At 42.1% G+C, this 21751-nt stretch overlaps 1 protein-coding gene across 2 annotated transcripts; it reads left to right on the forward strand.

Moving 5' to 3' along the window:
* Nucleotides 1-5744: 5744 nt before the first annotated feature.
* On the forward strand, nucleotides 5745-10317 carry LOC104422224 (UPF0481 protein At3g47200). Of its 2 annotated transcripts, XM_018864302.2 has the most exons (4): nucleotides 5745-6183; nucleotides 8148-8259; nucleotides 8430-9045; nucleotides 9401-10317. In XM_018864302.2, exons 2-4 carry the CDS (start codon nucleotides 8192-8194, stop codon nucleotides 10118-10120), a joined length of 1404 nt encoding a protein of 467 aa, XP_018719847.2. In that variant the 5' UTR covers nucleotides 5745-6183; nucleotides 8148-8191; the 3' UTR covers nucleotides 10121-10317. The 2 variants fall into 2 exon arrangements, with proteins under 2 accessions (XP_018719847.2, XP_010032782.2); XM_010034480.3 differs by lacking the exon at nucleotides 8148-8259.
* The last annotated feature ends 11434 nt before the right edge of the window (nucleotides 10318-21751 follow it).

Here is a 21751-nt window from a genome sequence, read left to right on the forward strand (position 1 = left end):
CCTTCATGAATATGCGAGGCACATCCTCAATATTCCCACTTACCAGGAGGTGAGAGACCTTCACGAATATCCCAGGTACGCCCTCGATATTCCCAATTACCAGGAGGTGAGAGACCTTCACGAATATGCGGGGCACGTCTTCGATATTCCCTTTTACCAAAAGGTGCGAGACCTTCATGAATATGCGAGGCACGTCCCCAATATTCTCAATTACCAGGAGGTGAGAGACCTTCACGTATATGCAAGACCCATCCTCGATATTTCCACACAAATATCTCGTATGCCTTGATTCTTCCTTAAAGAGTTTGTACCGTGATCGTCTAGGTACCCCTTCGATACTTGTGATCATCCAGTATCTCCAAAGAGTTTGTACCGGTAATCGTCCGTGTACCCCTTCGATACTTGTGATCATCCAGGTATCCCCAAAGAGTTTGTACCTGTGATCATCCAGGTACCCCTTCGATACTTGTGATCATTCAGGTATCCCCAAAGAGTTTGTACCTGTGATTATCCAAGCACCCCTCCGATGCTTGTGATCATCCAGAATTGATGCCCTGAAAAAGGTCGGCGCATCCTCCCGAGAAAGGTCGGGTTCCAACTGGTGTCTTCGACGGAAGTCAGACGCCCCACAAATCGATGCCTTGAAAAGGTCGACGCATCCTCCCGAGAAAGGTCGGGTTCCAACTGGTGTCTTCGACAGAAGTCAGACGCCCCACAAATCGATGCCCCGAGAAAGGTCGGCGCATCCTCCCGAGAAAGGTCGGGTTCCAACCAGTGTCTTTGACAAAAGTCAGACACCCCAACAAAATAGATGCTCTGAGAAAGGTCGGCGCATCTCCCGAGAAAGGTCGGGTACCAACTGGTGTCCTCGATACAAATCAGGCACCCACAAATGAGATGCCCTGAGAAAGGTCGGTGCATCTCCCGTCAAGGCGACCGAAAAAGGTTCGGGTCCTAGACAAATCATGGATTGTTTTAACAGTGACCGAAGAATGGTTCCGTCACGGTGAAGAAGAATGGTTCGGGTCCCGGAAGAGCATCCCCGTCATGGCGATCGAAGAATGGCTCGGGTCCAAGACAAACCACCGACTACTCCAACAGCGCACCGAAGAATGGTTCGGGTCCCGAAGGAGCAATCTCCCGTCAAGGCGACCGAAAAAGGTTCGGGTCCTAGACAAATCATTGATTGTTTTAACAGCGACCGAAGAATGGTTCGAGCCCTGAAAAGCAACCTCTTCATATCACCAGGTAAGATGACGCCTTGATACTTGCCAAAACTAAAGGTTCACACCCTATCTCACTCACTCCCTAAGTAACTACAGGTATCTTCTTATCTGTCTTAGTATATGTAAAGTTATATTGCTCTTTTCCTACATAGAATAATAGATCCCAAATAAAAATAATCTATTACGCATGTATGGATAAAATTGAGGCATCAGTTTGTCTTTTGAATGCAACCTCTCGCGAGCTCACCTTCAAAGAGGGGGCAAATGTTGACACCTCATTTTTAATTAGGTTAATTTTATTTTGTTAATTTTTTATTTTATTTCGGATAAATAAGATAATTAATAAAACACAAAAAAAACAAAAACAAAAGCCCAGCCCTTTTTTCTTTCCTTTTCTTCCCCCTCCGCGTGGCCCATGTGGCCCATTTTCCTTCACCCTTGGCCCGGCCCCTTTTCTCTCTTCTTCTTCCTCCCGTCTTCTTCTTCCTCGCCGCTTGCATCTCACGCGCGGTGGCCGGCGACGCGCGCAAGGACGGCCTACGGCCGAGGAGTGTAGGGCGACGTCGGCCGGAGGGGATAAGATCGCAGGCGCCTTTAATGCCGAGCGAGCCACTGAAAGCTCGATGGGACACCGGTTCAGCCGAGCGGAACCGGTGGGCAAGCCGAGGCCGGCGACCGAGCCCCTCCGTCGACCGGAGTTCCTTCTCCTATAAATAGGTGGCCGCAAGCATCGTCGGAGGGCGTGGCGAGCTCGGAGATCCTTCACCGAGAGACATCGGAAGGGTTGAAGGGCGAGCGCAGGAGAGAGCTCGAGTTGCAGCTCAGCCCGCCTTCCACCGAGAGACTTCGGGAAGGCCGGCGGCGAGTGACTTCGAGAAGGTCGATCCGGCCGGTGGAGGCTCGGATCCGGCCCGAGTGAGGAGAAATCAAGGCCGAGGAGGGTCCGGCCGGTAGATCTGGTTTTTGCTGCCGTTGTTGCCGCCGGATGTCGTGCCGCAGCCGTTCGCCCGCTCCCGACGCCGTTGCTTTCGACGGCTTGTTGCCGTGCCCCACCCGCGGCCGTTGCCGTGATCGGTCCGTCGACGCCGCGCCGATCGGGAAACCGAGTTGCCCGGCCACCACTATCCGACGCCATCGCCACGAACAGTAGTGTTACCGCCACCGCCGCCGTTGCCGCCGCCATAGTTTCCCCCTCCGAAGTCCAACCTCATCGCTACCGCCGCTGCCGCCGCCGCCGCCGTTGCCGCCGCCGTCACCGCCGCCGTTGTCGTCCCCGCTATCATGCCTCGGCGCCGCGATTCGGGAACCCAAGGGTTCCCGATTTTCCGGGTCGCAACCCCGGGTTGTCGGGTCGGACCCGGATCGGGGAACCGGGCAGGGATTCCACGAATTGCGGGCGCGCGGAAGACCGGGTCGCGATTCGGATCCGGCCGGGTAGGGATCGCAGGAGCCGGGTCGCGGAACGGGTCGTGGACCCGGGTCGTCGGGCCGGGCCGGGCGTCCCCAAACGCCCGCCACGCGCGTTTTAAGAAATTAAAAAAAAAATAAAAAAAAATGAAAAATCCGAGCCGGGCCCGCAACGCGGGCCCATCCGTTTGGGTCGCCGACCCGGTCGGACCCAACCCGCGGATCCGACCCGAGTCGGTTTTATTTTATTATTTTAATATAAAATAATAAATATTTTATTTTCAAAAAAAAATCAAAAAAAATCAAAAAGTGTTTTATTTTCAAAAAATATTAAAAATGTTTTAATTTCCAAAAATCGAAAAAATATTAAAAATGTCGAAAAATGTTTTATTTTCTAAAAAATCGAGAAAAATCAAAAATAATTTATTTTCCAAAATATTTAAAAATATTAAAAAATATTTTATTTTCCGAAAAATAAAAAAATCAAATATATTTCATATTTTCCAAAAAATGCCAAAATCCAAAAAAAAAGCCAAAATTCATGAAAAAAGCCAAAAATTTCAGAAAAAGCCAAAAAAGACTTGTATTTTTCCAAAAAAAAACCCCCAAAAAATCCCTTTTATGTCCAAAAATGAGAGAAAAAGACTCAAAAATGTTTTTCCTCCAAAAATGTATGGAAAAATCCTCAAAATCCAAAAAGCCTTAGGTTTAAACAAGATTAGGTACCGAAAGGGCATTAGTGATTAACTAGTGTAATCAAGTCCCCGATCCTAATTTCTCTCGGTTGCGCAGAGCGAGTATTTCTCCCGATACTTCGCTTAGGGTTTCTAATCGACCCACCCCAAACCGATTAGTGGCGACTCCGTTTTAAAATTAATTTATAGGTTAAAAACTCAAACTATTAAGTCGTGAATTGGCGGACTTGGGAGAGTCCGGGCTTAATAAATTCAGCCGAGCCATTAGCCTCCTTAGGCATTCGTACCTGATTGCGGGCGCCAAAAAAAAAAGAGGTCGCGACATGTGTTCACTGTAATTCAGACTGTCTATACCGTGCTCAGCTACTACCCCTGAACCCTCCCTTTGCCTCTCCGTACAATATATAGTTTTCCTCCTGATGCGATGCTCGATAATTATCTCTCGATTGACCGTTCGTTGTTGTTATGAATTATTTCCTCCTGTTTTCAGTCATGTTCATAATAGACATTTGACTGTTTGTTCATCATCATCATATGATGATTCTCTTGATTGGCTGTTTGACTAATGTAGTCGGGAAGTTCCTCGTCAAGAGTTTTACAGGCTAAGCTCTAGAAGCTTAGAACTCCTCTGCATCTTTAGTATCAGAAGATGAAATTTCTTTATGGATTAGCACATAGCCGCTGCTCTTTCTTAGAGAACCGATACTAATCATTTTGAGGCTAATGTTGGCTTAGAAGGTAAAAAGTGTAATCGTAAGTGCCCCGTGTAATTTCATCACCTAAAACCTGCCGCTTCTTTCGGAAATACATTGCCTTAATATAATGGGAAAAAGTATTAAAAAAGTTCTAAACATATTACACTGGTACTAATTTAGTTTTAAACTTTTCAATTTAATCAATTTAGTCTTTCAACATTTTTACATTGGTACCAATTTAGTCCATCCGATCAATTTAGATTGGAAATTGCTGATGTGAATGCTAATAGTCCTATGTAGCATGATCGGCCATGATGTAGACATTTTTCATAATTTTTAAACAATTTTCTGAAATTTTTCTTTTTTTTTTCCTTTCTTTTTCTTACGCTTCTTTCCACTGTTGGCTGGCACAACCCATGCTTGGCCTTACTAGATTTGGCGAGGCCGACCTTCAACCAGGCTAGGGCAACCTCGTTGGGCTTCGCTTGGGCACGGGTTGGCCTCGCCGACTAGGGCTTGTGCTGACCACCGGTGGAAAGAATAAAAAAGAAAGAAAGGTAAAAAATAATAATAAATAAATAATAAAATGTTCATGTTAATACTGGCCGTATCACGTAAAACTGTCAATGTCAACATTAGTAATTTACAGCCTAAATTGATCGGATGAATTGAATTTGAACTAATATGAAAATGTTTAGTATTTAATTAGTTCAATTGAATGATTTATGATTGAATTAGTACTAACGCAATACGTTTATGAATTTTTTGGTACTTTTTCCTAATATAATTCCGATAACCGAAAAAGTCATATAAAGTAAATTTTGTGGAAAACACGGTGGACGGAGTCATTTATAATTACATGATAGTTGTGTAAAAATTACATTATTTTGATATAATATTGACTAAATATAGTAAAATGAGTGGCAGCTACACCTAAGATAGACAAATCGACGATGCATTAGACGCATGCTCCTAAAGTTTTGCTACCGTGTGCTTACTATTAGATACTTGAATATATCGGCGTTCTTCATTTGAAAAAAAAAAAGGGGCAAAAGCAGTAAACAGCCTCTAATCGGTTTTTCCCCCTTCCATTAGAACGCATATAATCGGTTTATTAGGTTCTTATGAAAGAGAAACCGAGGCACTTTCTCCCTAAGCAAGAAAGGAATAACCACCAGTGGCCTAATTTGGGATTAACGATTGAATGTATGGGCAAAAGGGACCCGACATGGTGTCATCAATATTCTTAATATAACTTAAGCCTTAAATGCACGTCGTGCATTCATCTCAAAAGAGAGATTTAGAAGGTTGCCTGATATAAAAAAGTTACGAAATGTATATGGACACATAAATTTTAGCTATTCATTTAAGGTTTAATTACATAAAAAAAAATTAGGGATTAATTTTAACCCCTAAATAAAAATACTTTTCATTTAAATTGCACATCATATAGAAATTAGGAGTATCTACATTAATATTAATATAATTCATTAAAACTTGATAAATAAAATTATTATTATTAATATTAAAAAAAAACAAAGAAAAGAAGAAAAACGAAACGTAGCTAGACCGACCTGGCCCCTTCTTCCTTTCTTTTCTTTTTGGGCCTCGGCCCGGCCTCCTCCTCTCTTTCCTTCTTTCTTCTCTCCCCTAGGCCCAGCCTCTTTCTTCCCTCTTTCTTTCCCTCACGCCAACCACGCTCGCTGCAGAAAGGAGGCTCGTTCGAGATTTGAGCACAGGAGGAGGCAGGGACAGAGCAGAGAGTCGGGAGCGGGATTTGTGGGTCGGAAATCGGGCCGGCCGGCAAGGCGCGGGTGAGGGGGCGGCTGAGAGGAAGGAAAAAGGAAAAAAAAACGGAGCAGAGAAAGAAACCGTGACAGAGAGAAAGAGAGAGACAGAGAGAGAGCTGTGAGTGACAGTTCGAACGAGTGAAAAGAGTTAGGGATAGAGACCGCCAGCCACCGTGCCCGAATCGTGGCCGACGACCCGCTGTGGTGCCCCCATTTCCTGGGCCGAAGCCCCTGTAGGTCTCGATTGGTTTGCAGTCGATTTCCCAAGGATCGTGGCTCGGAGCCGTGTGAGGCGACTGGACGCAGTCCGATTTATCGAGTTCGCCTCCGTTCGCCACCCGCCGAGCCGGGTAGGGAACGCCGTTCGCAGGTACCCCTGTTTTCCTTACCCTCCGCGCCCCCCTTTGCCTTGTTTTGAAAGACGCTGCCCCGGCACTTGCGGCCGTCCGGCTCACGCGAGCTCCGGCCCACGTCGCTCTTGCATTTGTTTCCGTATCGTACCGTCGTATTTCGAGTGAGTCCATGGAACTGGCCTCGTCAAGTTTCACGCACTCAGTAGTGCAACATTTTCATCAAGCCAAAATAAAGCAAAAAGAAAAAAATAAAATGAAGTTCCTTATTTTTAATTGTAATATTAGTAAAAAATTTGGATCGATATTAAAAATTAAGAATTGACGGTATGAGTCGATGGACGTTGCACTTGAGAGCTAAGATCGCGAGGGAGAGATAAAGAAACAACTCACACAAGGTGAGAGTAAGATAGGACAAGCACTTAATTAATGAGTGTTGAGCTTTATATCAGGGGTTTTAGAAATTTCTCTTTTCTTAAATTTTTTGATGGTTGAAAATTTTTCTTAAAAATTAAATATATATATATATCTATATGTTATTGGTCTAGCTGAGTACATGGGTGGATGATTGCACACCTAGAATGGAGAATTAGACTGATACCTAGATTGAAACTGAGAATTGGACTCATTCCTTTGGAACAGTCAATTTCGATCCGGTCAAGTTCGATTTCGGGTGGTTCTCGATCTTTTTGCACACTGTTAAATGTGACAGAAGGAGAAGGTGGGGGTGAGAGGGGGACTAGGTCAAAAGGGAGATGGCGGTGGGGTTGCAACTGGAGGGGCTCCTCCGACTCCACATCATTCGTTTGGATTCTTTGAGGATTAATGCTTGGCATGAATACTACGCGACCAGTTCCTTCAACATATTCGCGCCCATAAAGATTCTCTGAGGATTGATGCTTGAGATGAAAATACTACGCGACCAGTTCCTTCAACATATTTGCGCCCATAAAGCTTGTTGCCGCTATCGTGACCTCAACCTATATTAAAATGCGACTTTTACCTTAGATCAATTTAGGTGAGTTTTTTTTCCTAGGTCTTGTCATGTGAAAAAGAGATGGTCCATCATTGCACGCACTCGTGCGGCCCTCTCTCTCTCTCGAGCATGTTTTATGTTATCAAATCTTCGACCTTTTTTACAATAATGTGTGGATACTTTTACATTAAATTTACATGTGCAAGTATACTATAATGAGTAGGTTTCGTGTTATCTTTGAACCACATTAGAATATGATAATTACAAGATTTGAGGGTACGAATCAAACATATTAAAGGAATTTATTGCATTAAAAAGTTTGATAAGTGGAATTGAAAATAAATATTAGTAAAAAGACTAAATTAGTCTTAACGTGACATGTTTTTGGAAAGTAGTGGGAGTTGAGTTTGGCGAAACCTTGAGCACTGTTCTTGGTATTATCTAGAAAAGAAAGAAGAAAATCAGTGTCAAAATGGACCATCCGATGGGCCTGAACTTGGGAGGACTTGAGTTATACTTCTAGTATAGTGGCGCGACCCAATTTAAGATTCAATAAAGCGGGCTTGGGTTGTGAAGGTAATCAAGAGGCAGCTTTAAGCAAGTTTGTCCAGTTCGCGGCAAATGATATGGATCCTCTTTATCGTACAGTGCCCCCGCCCAAAATTCTTTTGGATTTGGAGCTCCTAAATGCTCGCGGCGCAGTAGACATATGTGATTTGGAACCAAAAAATTAAAATTAAAAATTAAAGATAAAATCCACGCTAATATTTTGTTTAATGTAGAAACTTGACTTTTCTAATATAACTTGACTTTGATTTGAGTTCTAATATATCTTTTTAATTGAAATAATTTTTCTCTGTACGAAACAAGTGAAAGTTTTGAAATTTCATATAAGATGGTCATAAATTGTGTTGTGCACCATCTTATGTTAATTTATTACAAGAAATGTCATGATAATTATGCGAGTTCATGTCTAAATTGACATTGAATATAATTTATTCATACAAGGAATTCGCGTCCGCGTGCCATGCAATTCGATTCGTACGGCTTTCATGGGACACGCTAAAAGCACGTTCGCTCTTTACCTCGGACAACAAAAAGCGAGACACACGTATACACGGTTTGTCCCGGAATACCTCTTCAACCTGAAGCAATGGGCTCAACCCTCTTCACTCTTCCCATCTCTCTCTCCATAGATGCACCCCTCCTCTCACTCCTTTCAGCTTAAAAAAGGACAGAGAACATAGGACACCCCACGACAGAAATTTGCTGAACTTGTGAAACTTGCAGAACCATCATGAGTCCTTCACCGCCACGGCCGGACTGGAACAAGACCGACTGGATCGTCCAAGTCGAGGACAACCTCAAGCGCAAGGCCTCCAACGACCAACAGTGCTGGAACAAGCAGTCCATCTACAGGGTCCGTGCCTGCATCACCGACCTCAACAGCAAGGCCTATCAGCCGCAGGTTGTCTCCTTCGGCCCCTACCACTATGGCAAGAAGCACCTTCTCCCTATGGAGGAACACAAGTGCCGTGCGCTTTTCAAATTCCTCGAGCGGTCGGGGAAGCCCCTCAAGCCCTTCCTCGAGTCCCTGAGGGAGGTGGCGCAGGACCTGGAGGAGAGCTACGATGCACTGGACCTGGAGTGGAAGGTGGGCGGTGGCGAGGGCGCGGCATTACGGTTCCTGGAGCTCATGATCACTGACGGCTGCTTCATGCTTGAGATCCTCCGAGTTGCAAACCAGGAGCTGACACCGGCCTATGAGGTCAACGACCCCATCTTCAGCAACCACGGGAAGCTCCACGTAATGCCGTACATAAGGCGGGACATGCTGATGCTGGAGAATCAACTGCCAATGCTAGTGCTGGATCGGCTGGTGGCTGTCGAGAGTGACGGCAAGAAGGTTAGTTTCTTAGATTTCACTCCATCGTAAGAGAGATTTCACAAACCGCCGTCCTATGCTAACAGCATATCTTGGTGATTTCAGATGGACTCCATGTGGGATCCATGAGATTGATTCAAGACTAACCGACAATTTCATTATTACATCAATCCATCGGAAACCTCTTTTTACACCTCTTATGCAAGTAGTATCCATACGACAGCCCAATTTTGTCTTGTCCATATTACCATATATCTAGAGTCGATTATTCCTTGCATCATAAGAGTTGCTGCATCTTGAGACAAGTAAGCCTCCCCAGATCATATAAGTGCTCGACGAGCCCATACAGCACTGACTTTATACTCCAACAACGCAGGGTCACGATTTCATCAACCGTCTCATTCTCCACTTCTTCTACTGCCACAGCAAGGACGTTGGCAAATGCCTACACGTCCTGGACGTCTATAGGAAGAGCCTGCTGTTCCAAGAGGAGAAGCCCAAGAATGAGAAGTCCGAGAAGAAGGACAAGTCCAATAAGGTCCCATTCAAGCCGTGCCGGGAGACAATCCGGTCAGCCACCAAGCTCCACGAGCACGGGATCTGGTTCAGCAAGAGCAAGAGCAGCAGCCTCAAGGACATCTCCTTTGCCAGAGGGGTCCTGAGTCTCCCCACGATCCAAGTGGACGACACCACGGAGTCTGTATACCTCAACCTTATCGCGTTCGAGCACTTACATGTCGGGGCTGGGAATGAGGTCACGTCCTACATCTTCCTCATGGACAAAATCATCGACAAAGAGGGGGATGTCGCACTGCTCGATGCCCAGGGCATCATCCAGAATGCCCTCGGGAGCGACAAGGCAGTCGCCGAGCTGTTCAATTCGCTGTGCAAGGAAGTGACGCTTGAACCCGAGAGTAGCCTCGATAGCGTGCACAAAGAGGTCAGCGACTTCTGCAAGAAGACCTGGTACACATGGATCGCTACTCTCTACCATACCTACTTCAGGAATCCTTGGTCTATGTTGTCTGTCATGGCAGCCATCCTCCTCTTCGCACTCGCTATAATTCAGACCGTATATACCGTGCTCCACCCTTGAACCCTCCCTTTGCCTCTCTCTAAAATATATATGTTCCTGTCTTTTGGTTTTTTCTACTGATGGTTGATGCTCGATGATTACCTCTTGATTGGTTGTTGATTGTTGTTATGAACCATTTTCATCCTGTTTTCAGTCTTGTTCACTATCTCTCTTTAAATGTTTTGAATGATGGACGTTTGGCTGTCTATTTATCATTATCTAATGGCGGTTCTCTTGCTTCAGTCTTCATGTTTGTCTAATTTGCCTGGGAAGTATGAAGGATGATCTAGCTTTAGGCAAATAAAATCTTCCATCGCACCATTTTTCTTTTTTTTTATTAAAATTTGTTTACAAATTGCAGCGAATTTAAGTGAATCAAATATGACCTTCAAAGTCATCTCTATTCTTCACCGGCTTGATAATTCAAAAGTCATCTATATATTTTCCAGTCAACATCTTTTCCAATCAATCATTGACACGGAGAACATACTTTTATGCCTGAGAGATATTTTGAAAATTCCAACCTCCTTCCTGAAATAAAGACAGCAAAAGATATTCACTGTTTTTGACCACCTATATCGAAATAAGCTGATAGCGGATTGCTAATTATGTACAGAGAAAACCCACAAATTTATAGAATCTACAGTTCTCTAACCTTGATAAACAAAACTTATATTTTCTGTATGAATTGCTGTTATAAAAATGAAGCAAGTAATAAGATAAAATAGATATGAAAAGAAGGAAATAATCCGGACATTGAATTTATGTGGTTTGATTGATATAACCTACCTCCATAGGAAAAGTATCTTATAATTTCAATATAAAACAAATGATACAATAGAGATTATAATTACATTTGAGTGCTTAAACACTTTTGATGTTTCCTAAACCCCCTAATTACACCCAATAACAAAGTTAGTATTTAGCTCTCATAGATTTTAAAGAAATAATCTCTCGATCTTATAAATAAAATAAACAAATTCTTAACACAATAACTAAACTGGTTCACTCGTGTGTAGTTATAGCGAATATTTCCCTCTTTTGCTTCGGGAAAGCTCTCCCATCCTCCCTGCCTCTTTACATAATGCTGAAGAAGGCCCTCCTCACGATTAAAATAATGGAACTCCTCATTCTTTATTTTTCTTTGGGCATGGGTCTCCATCATGATGCAACTTGCAGCTAGCGAGAGTTCCCTCAATTTCCGCTGAAGGGAGTCACGTGTAGGGGGTGTGCAAAATACCCGGGAACCGCCCGGACCTCCCGGAACCGGACCGGAACCGCCCAGAACCGGTGGTTCTTGAGAGAACCGGTCCGGTTTCCGGTTTCAATTTTTCGGAACGGTGGGTACGGTCCGGTTCCCGGTTCCATGGGCGGATCCGCCCACTCAGACCGGACCGGAACCTTTTAATATTAAAAAAAATTACTAAAAAAAAACTCTAGATTGATCTCATCTTCTCACTCCCTTCGTCTTCGGTTCTCTCTCTCTTTGTCTCTTCCTCGGGTCCTCCTAATCCTATTGCCATTTTGATTCCTCCCCAAGCGTTGACGCCGCCGCCGCCGCTGTTCGCCCCCTCGCGTCGACGGCCACTCGCCATAGCCGCAGAAAATTGTTTTGCGACCGTTCTATGTTGAAAACTCGACCATAGACCTCCTCCCCTCCTTCCCAACTCATAGACCCGACCGTTTTATGTTGAAAACCAAAATTGTTTCACGTCAAAATCGGTTCCATGGATCCACTCGGGAACCGGACCGGACCGGCGGTCCGGTTCGGGTGGATCCATGCAACAAACGGGTGGATCCCGGTTCCAATTTTTCGGAAGCGGTCCTTAGCAGGCGGTTCCCGGTTCTAAGTCGGGAACCACCCGCCCGGACCATGCACACCCCTAGTCACGTGTGTCTAGCAAGAGGAGTCTATGCCTTCTCGCTTTGATCCTTTTGACATGTTTAATTTCCACGAACAACTTCATCTCCCGCCACTGCAAACCTAACTCCATTGTCAGTAAACAAATAGAAATTGTGAGCCCATATTAAAAGTTGACTGTTAAATTATTGATCTAATTTCTAGAAACTTTAAGATAGACATGAGCTAGAGAAGCCAAGAAAAATCCTAGAAGAGTCCATAAAATTATCTCTGCAAATGGCAGAGATTTTTGCCTAGAAGAGTTGGTTGCTCAGGAAAAAGAATTGTAAAAGAATTTACTAGAAGTCAAAAACGGTGGGCCATAAGTCGGTGGAGCTCCCTTATAAATAGGAAGGGGGGAGCGCAGCAGACCAATAAGGTAAGCAAGCTCCTTCCCCTTCCCTTTGCACTAAAACTAAATAATAAAATACTTCTTTTTGTTCCCTTGTGCTTCTTGGCTGCCACTCTCTTTTACACATTTTTATTATTACTTTGCCCAACCATTTCTTGCCCACATTGTTCTTAGTTCTTTTTCTCTCTTGATGGTTCACACACAAAACACTCCCTTGCACACAAATCAAACACACTTTTCCGCAAATACCAACATTGACCAACCGTGTGCATTTGTGGCCGTAATTCTCCATTTATTCCATTACTCTTGCAATCATCATTAACAGTAATGGGAACAACCCAGACAGAAGTACCTCGTTGTGAACTTTAGAATTACATGACCGAGCATCCAAACACTCATATTTTTCACAATTTCGATGAACCACAACTTAAAAGATGAGGGTAGCTGTTTCAATAAGGAATTCGGAGCGTCCTTCCAAAGTGGCAATAGCTCGATATTAGGCTTCCTATCGTCTTCCAGTTCCGATTAAGCGCAGCTGCCATTAGAATAATTATCAATTTCGCACCATCGTCAGACGAGCAATGATTCTAATGTTTTGTTGTTGAAATAGGGAAATGGAAGGAGAAGGCAAACGTACAAGGTGATTCTCAAGACGCCTCCAGTAGAAGCCCCGGAGGAAAGCAAGCAAGGACATAAATAGTCAACGCGTTCTTCCCTATCCATTGCAGAACCATAGCAGTACGCGTAAGTCCCCCGAAATAAACCTGCTGAGGAAAAACCCCATTAGGAAAAACCAGAACATGTGGAACATAAGATAAAAGCGACAGCCATGTAACTGCGTGTTAGAGAGCCTCATTCACATGCATGCCTGTTATGACAAAGCAAATCACCAAAAAGATTGATAAGTCATACGACTGTCCTCAGAACCGAAAGGTGATTGTGATATTAATCAAGATTGAAAGTAAATCACCCTAAAAGGTTTAGCGCCAGGCCTTGAGCCACAAGAAGAAGATGAAATTATCCAGTGGAAAGTTCTATCCCCATGATCCTGAAAGCAAAATGCCAAAGGAAGAAAATGGTAAAAATTGTAATCTCCATTGAGTAAAATAAAATCTCCGTGATACACGATACTCTCACCTTAAAATTGACAATTACAAGTCCAAAGTGAAAGCCAACCGAGCATGTAACCACGGCCATCGCTGAACTGCATACATAAAGCTTACACATTGTTGAAATGCAGAAACCAGTAACGAATTAACAATTGTGCTTCTCCACATAGAAGGCCGCCACCTTATATTTTATCCATAGCGAGTCCTGTAATTACATCACTAGCACAACCACGGAAACAAGAAAAATAATGAGTACACTATGTAGCTTTGGCCTTTTTACGGTGAACTACTTTTGATGTAGCCCTTGACATGGCAAAATCTGCAACCCACACCCTCTTTTCCTTTCCATATTTCCATCCCCCATCCTAGTCCCTCCCCCCTTCCCCGACAAGCAATTCTTAAAATGAGATGAAAGAACGAAGATCGGAATCTCGAGAAATCACCTTAAAAGGCCTTCAGGATCAAAGTGGGGTTTGGCACCATGATGGAGCATTAGCAGGCAAAGGACCACAATCTGGAGAGTTAGTGAAAAAGAACAAATTATCAAAACAGAACTAATGAAAGCCGAGAAAGGAACACCATACACATGAGACAGATTGCATCGAAAAGTCCACCAAAATTCTTTCTTGTGAAAGGGAGAGAGATTCAGTTGGAATCCGATACTCCCATTTTGGTACGTATAAGCCATATAATAATGAAATATATAGTGGTAAGCACCAGTACCACAGTCCTGGAAGAAGGACATGGCACCAGCTAAGGAAGTGAACATGCTACAAGAGCGATGCAGTCCGAGGAATATTATCACAAATGCGGTCGACCAAGGGGAAAGACTTTTAACTTGATGACTCCAGACGATTAATGGCCAAAAGACTTTTCATTACTCACGAAACAATAAGGTCTTTCTTATAGAGAATGCCGGATATCCAGTGGTTTTTGATAGACACGGCAATGAGGTGGAATTTTGTTCCATTAGTCGATAAAACTCCAGAGCGAAATTCTTCCCATCAGGCATCAATGAAGACACGCAAGTCCCATTCAAGTGGATGGGTTTATTTAATAAGGACAGTGCGTGGCTGCTCAAGGAAGTTTCTGATAAATTAACATACATCAACGAAGACATTATAATTATTCGACCGACTTTTAATCAAATGTGGGATCTCGAATAAACTTTTCCAGTAAGTTGCCCAGAAAGTAATTTTTTTGCAAAGTTTGTGATGTCGACTTTGAGGACTTAATTTGACCCCACTGAAAAGATAATGACCAGACCAAGTGTTGGAACCAAAAGAATGATAATAAACTTTGAAAACTTGGAATAAGAACACTAGAAATTGGAGGGAGAACTTTTTATTGGGAATGCTTTCTTTTCTTTGTGTCTATGGCTTGTGGCTTGATTACAACTCATGACTTCATCCCTTTATATAGGAATTGAAGTTTACAAATGCCAATGATTACATTTAAGACATAGCAACCCACAAATGTCAATGGAAGAAAACAAAACAACCCCACACACGGTAATCATAAGCATAATCAAAATGCACAATAAAGTAACAAAAATCTTCAATAACTTTCATTCTTGAAGTCCATGCAGCCAACCCTAAAGTTTTATGGCTCTTCTTCAATGCTTGCAGGTTTCTCATCCAGCAAATGTTGTCCAATGATCAATTTTATTTTATTTTAACACCAAGGAGATGGAATTCATTCGAATGTGAAAAAACTTATCCAAAATAAAATCTGATCAGAATGAAAAAGGACCCTTTGCTTTCACCGTTCATCCCTCTTATAAGTCAATTTACCGGTAGACACTATCAGAAACAGGTATCTTTGTCTTTTTCAAATAATATTGCGTTACCCTGAAGGAAAAAATTGACTTAAGAATTGAAGCGATATCTTTATCCAAATCACCATTCCCTCTTTTAGTTTTTCCCCCTTTGTCACGCCCCTCTCAAGATGAGCCTCGAAATGAGTTTAATGGATTGTTAGGTGGGCACATAGAATACTCTTGCAATGCGGCTCTTACAATTCACATGGGCTATCCTGAGCAACTCCGACCACATTTATGTCTCATATGAATGAGAGTAGAGTCGCCACTAGCCTACTCTAGGCCGGTTATGAGGCAAGCAAAGCATACCTTTTTCTCTATTAGTTTATTTCAATCTATTCTGATTTTTATTCCTCGATATGCAAATCTAAATGGTCATGCATCAGTGTGCAAGCAATAAAATATTACTAAATAATAAACAAATTATCAAATCCAAGCGGTATTGGACAAAATTAATACAAAATCTTGTTGTTATGGCCAAGGGCAGCACCCCCGCGAGCAATGTGTGAAAAGTAAATATGCATAAAAAAGGTATTACAGCTTACTTAACAAAATTTAAATGGTATACAAATAAAATAGTAAAAATAAACTGGAGTAATCCTATCATGAAATGCGAGAAAAGCTTAAATGCATATAAATGATTTATCTTGACGTGGGAGATTTGCAAAGCGAAGAGGCACGTCAAGACTCGGTCGTATAATAATGAAACATGCACAGTGGTAAGCACCAGTACCACCGTATCTGTATCACCAAGGCTCGCGGTTCAGCTAAGGATTTAAGAAACAAATTTACTTAAAAGGACAAGAAGACTCACCATTAAAATTTTCATCCGTTCAACTTGGTATGAAAACTCGTCCATTTCAATGAGAGAGAAAAATAATGAGTAGCCAAAAATGAAAGAGTCTAGGCTAATGAACCACTTCTTTTTAGCCCAAAATAAAAATTAGTATTTCAAATCAATGATTTCAAGTGAATTGTTCAGTTTGCACTGATGGAAAACTTAACATATCTCTAAAGTAAAAGCTCATGTTTGGACACTCATTTCTTTTTATTTTAGATGAGCTGAGCCAATAGGATGAATTAAAGAGTTCCACATTATGAACTTTATATCACACACATAGGCTCCGTTTGGTTCAAGAATGAGCATTTTGGGAAGGGAGGTGTGTTTGGAAACCAATTTTTTGTGCATGTTTTGCAAAGCTATTTCAAAGTAAAAAGAAAAATGAAAAAAAGAAAAGAAAAGGGAGGAGGGGATCACATGGTGAGGGGAAAATTGTGGGGAGCAGCTGGTGGTGGTGAGGAGGTGGCTGGCGGCGGGCAACGGTGGGGGAGGGAGGCGCCGACCTCGGGTGTCGTGCAACCCGGTTGCTTGAGGCCACGCAACCTTAGGCGACGACCTTGGCCTCGGGCGACAACCCGAGCAACGCCGCCCGAGGTCGCGCGGCCTCGGCGACGCCGCGGGTCGCTCGACCCTTGGGTCGCGCCGAGGTTGAGCGACCCGGGGTGTCGCCTAAGATTGCAAGGCCTCGGGCGCGCGATGCCTAGCGACCGCGGCGACGCCCGAGGTCGCGCGACCTCAGCGAGGCTTTCGCGGCAGATCCGGCCCCTGGCGACAGATTTGGCCGCTCGTTAGATTGAACACCGCCCACTGCGAAGCTTGGCCGCAAGTCCACGGAAGTCCAAGGAAGAATATGGACAGTGTTTTGGAGGGCAAAATGGAAAAATAAATTTATCAATAAGGGCAATATTGAAAAGAAAAAAAAATTCATTAAACCCTAAACCAACATTCGAAAATGCTGGCATTTGGCAAATGCAAACTCAAAAGTGTAAACCAAACACAAAATATTTTCCCCAAGGGGCTTTCGGGACTGAAAGCCCCTTGGGAAAGCTGAATCAAATGGGGCTATAATTTCTTTAGAGGTTGCCAAGAGAGTATGAATAAATAGAATATGGAAAAATAAAATAACAACAAATGGAAGGGATCGAATTCTATTTGTACCATACTTGTCTTTGCATCGTTTTAAAAGTAAATATATTTTTATTAGTGGTGAGCATGGTTTGGGTGGGAGGTTCCCCCTTAGAATCGAGAACCGTCCAATAAAGACTGATTCTAAAAAATTGTAACTAAGATCCACCAGTTAATTTCATGGACCCATTCGGGAATTGGACCGCCGATCCGGTCCGGTTCCCCGGATGGGTCTATGGAACCAATTCCTAATCCCTAGAGAGCTTGTTCAGCCTTATATTTGAGTTGAATTGCGAGCCATTAATTTCGATTAAAGATCAAAAAGAGGCAAAATGAATAGACAATACTTGTTAGCTAGAAACTTAATTTCTTCAAAGGCTATGGTATGGTCTTCTTAAGGTTTCCTAACATTGGAAACACGTGGAGAATTAGACTCCATATTAAAAGTCCCAACCTCCACAAAAGTTAAAACATTAATCGCTTGATTAATCCTTTTTCAATGTCAACCAAATTTAATCATGAAAATGGTTAAGGACAAAACTAAATATTTTCTTAAAATGAGCCGTTGGCTCTTATAGACATCTCCAATTGGTTCTCTCCTTCCTCTATGTTTGTTTATTTTGTTTTGCTTGAGAAAGCAAGTAAATGGATTATTAGAATGAAAAAGAAAAAGAAAAAGAAAAAGTAGGGGGTTAATTTTATTATACACCCAAGAGACGAAATTAGTCAATAATGTCCAATAACTACAAATATACATATATGTACATATATATTTGGTCAAAAAACTATAAAATAATCAAGTAATTGAGGTGGAATTTCTTTAATATATATACATGTTTGGTCTAGGAGGGTGAGTGGGCAATTCCACGTTTAGAACCGAGAACTGGATTGGTACTCATTGATTCCACTAAATTGGAATCGAGAACTGGGTTGGCCCCCATGAGAATTACTAGTTCTAGTCCGATCTGGTCCGGTTTCAAGCGGTCTGGGTAGTTCTCGGTTCTTTTGCACACCCCTAATTTTCTTGTTGTGTGCATTTTATTACACACATTTTTTTTCTTTTTTTTTTGGATTTGGCTAAAAGTACTACAACTAAAAACATTTTTGTGCCCTTAAAAAAATTGTCAAAAATATTTCTTAAATTCAATATTGCTAATGTTTTTCATTCCATAATAAAATAATAATCCTTAGTGGATTTGCTTTTCAATATCTCTTAGTTATGGTCTTCAATATATATGATTTTCTTTCCATAATAAATAATAACCGTATGTGGATTTGCTTTTCAATATCTCTTGGTTATGGTCTTCAATATCTCCGATTTCCATAGCTCCGGTAGCCAAATCCACACGTATGGGAATTTGTGGTCATTGTGGCACCTCATTGATGGTAAATAATGGTGCCGTCACATTAGCAGGACTCCTTCCGCAATGGGCAAAAAGCCTGATGGAGCAATGCTACGTGGACCTCGAGAATAAAAGTAGTGCAAAACCCTTTATTTAAGGCAGCTCCTAAGGCAGCAAGGTTGGCAGTAGACTTTGAGGACAGTTTTGGATCAACTTCCGCTCCTTTCTAGTCAATCGAGCTTCTATTTGGCCGATGGCTGATAGAGCTAGACTTCGCCTTCGGATGGGAGGAAGTGATGCTGACTTAACCTCCGATAGCCTAAAAAGTCGAGAATACTTTGTTTTTTTCAACCTTACTGAAGAAAATACTGTGTGAACTGCAAATGAACCTCATGAACCACAATTTAAAAGATGAGGTTCATTGCTTCATTAAATATTCAGCAATCGTGGGTATCCTTCCAGAGTGGCAATAGCTCGACATCCAGCTTCTTATTGTCTTCCACTTCTGATTAAGCTCAGCTGCCATAAGAAGAGTTATCAATTTTGCAACGTGGTCTAACAAATGATAACTCTAATGTTTTGTAGTTAAAATAGGGAACTAGAAAGAGAAAGCAAACACACAATGTTACCCTCATGACGCGTCCAGTAGAAGCTCTGGAGATAAATGGGCAACACATTCGAAGCGGCAAGGACATCAATAATCAACGCGTTCTCGCCTTTCCACTCCAGAACCAATGTAGTAAGCCTGAGTCCCCTGAAATCAACCTATTGAGGAAAACCCCGTTAGGAAAATCCAGAATTCGTGGAACATAAGGTAAGACTTGACAAGGATAAGATCCTCACTGTCACTATAGCATAAAGCAAGTCAATCAGATTGTAAAATCTTGACAAGTCAATGTGTGATCGAGGGAATCCACAATGCATTACCATCAGGTAGATTAGGGTAAAGAGAACGGGGGCTACAGCAGCAGTGATACCCATTTAACTGCATGTCTAGAGAACCTTGCTCTCATACATGCCTGTTATAACAAAGCAAATGATAGATAAATTCATGAAACGGTCCTCAGAACTGATAGTTGATTGTGATGGATATTCAAGATCGAACGTAAATAAGCAAAAAGGTCTACCCGATAATCAAAATTGGAAGTAAATCTCAGTTGGGGTAAAATAAAATCTACGGAATACCCTATTTTCTGACGTTAGAATTGATAATCACATGTCCAAAGTGCGAGACAAAGCATGTAACCACGGCCATCACTGAACTGCATACATAAGGCATACACATCATTGGAATCATGAAACCGGTAACAAATTAACAATTTTCCTTCTTCACATAGAAGGCCACCGCATATATGTCATTTATTGTGACTCGTGTGATTAAATCACTAACATAACCACAGAAACAAGAAAAATAATGAAAAAACTACGTAGCTTTGGCCTTTTTACGGACAGAACCACTTTTGATTTGGCACCTAACATAGCAAAATCTGCAACCCCCACCCTCATTTTCTTTCCTCCTTCTCATCCCCCATCCTAGTCCCTCCCCTCTTCCCTGATGAGCAGGTCCTAAAATGAGGTGAAAGAATCAAGATGAGAATATCAAGAAATCATCTTAAAAGGCCTTCAGGATCAAAGGGGCTTTGGTACCATGATGGAACATTTGCTGGCAATGGACCAGAATCTGGAGAACTAATACTGTATTGTTGTGAAAGCGACTGAATTATCACAACAGAAGTACACATATCTGACGAGGAAAAACCATAGACATAGAAGACAGATGCAACGAATGCCATCGAAGACATATTATGATCTTTCAAACAATTTCTTATCAGATGTCCGAATTTCTTAATCGAATTTAGGGGCTTGACTTCGACCACACTGAAAAGAAAATGACCAGACCAAGGTGTTGGTATTGATTAAAATTTGAGAAAAATTATCCAGATATCTTATCACAATGCAAAAGAAAGGACCCTTTGCTTTCAGCATGTCACCCCTTCTATAGATCATTTTACGGTAGATACTACCAGAAATGATGTTATGTACATCATCCAATCTTTCCGTCTCCTCCAGTATTGGACTTTCTCATTTGCTACTTTCCCAGATAATATCTAGTTCGAAGGATAATTAGACGGCTTACTTGTTCTACTCGCAAAACTTTGGTTTGCTTAATGTTTTACATGGAATAATGCTTTGTATACTGAATCTGATATAGAAATTGGTATACCTAGTCATAATGGCAGATTATCGTTGATTATTGATTAGAGCTAATTTATGTCAATGCCTTTCAAGAGTGACAAAGGCCGTATAAGAATGTACATAGCGAGATATCATCAATCCTAAGAGACAAAAACTAAAATTGAATACGGATTTTAAAAAACCTTAAGCCCAACTAAAAATAATTTCTTCAACAAAAAAGTGATGCAGATGTGGTTTGGCAATGGGTGAATTAACTCCCAATTTTCCGTTAGACCATCAAACAGGACGACATGCGATTGAAGTATAGAGACAGATGGCCCTGTAAAACCCGCTAATTAATGAAGCCGAAGTTTTGTTAAAGTCAAGGGTGTTTACAGGATATGATTGGTGTATTAAAAGAGAAGACCAAGTGACGTAGATTTTCTTTGACGTTGAAAAACCTGTAGCATTGTTTGTTAGCTACATCACATTGTTTGTTTACATATTGAAAAAGGAGACGGTGGTGACAAGAAGGGGTGAGCAAAAGGAACTAACCGAATCGGGAACAGTCCAGTCCCAAGGCACGGTCCAATTCCCTGTTCTCTAAAATTGGAACCAGTGAAATCAATATGGTTCCCAATTTCAAGGATGGAATTGCCCAAATTGGACCAATTATTTTTTAAAATTTGTTTTTAATTCTTCAAAATTATTAAAGAAATAATTTTAACTCTTAATTTTTAAAGATTTTCTAAATGGTGAGATGCAAACATTTAGACAAGAAGTCAAGAAATGAATGCTTTGGTTGGAGCATTGCCTTGTTGGTTTTTATGAATAGCTCCTCTTACATTCTTTGCGTGCCCATCCGATATGGGACTCTGGGCATTCATATGGAAGACTAGACACAACAATGAAGACAAGCTAAGATTCTCACGTTGAAGGCATTTGCATGGAAGGCTAGATACCACAAGAGACTAGAGAGACAAGCCAC

Source organism: Eucalyptus grandis, chromosome 10 (assembly GCF_016545825.1).
Source record: "Eucalyptus grandis isolate ANBG69807.140 chromosome 10, ASM1654582v1, whole genome shotgun sequence".
NCBI lineage: Eukaryota > Viridiplantae > Streptophyta > Magnoliopsida > Myrtales > Myrtaceae > Eucalyptus > Eucalyptus grandis.

What these genes read in the sequence shown, in the direction of transcription:
- LOC104422224 (XM_018864302.2), top strand. Translation starts at nt 8,192, where the DNA reads ATGGGACACGCTAAAAGCACGTTCGCTCTTTACCTCGGACAACAAAAA. An exon ending in GCGAGACACACGTATACACG is followed by an intron (nt 8,260 to 8,429) that starts GTTTGTCCCGGA and finishes TGAAACTTGCAG; the next exon opens with AACCATCATGAGTCCTTCAC. An exon ending in TCGAGAGTGACGGCAAGAAG is followed by an intron (nt 9,046 to 9,400) that starts GTTAGTTTCTTA and finishes CCAACAACGCAG; the next exon opens with GGTCACGATTTCATCAACCG.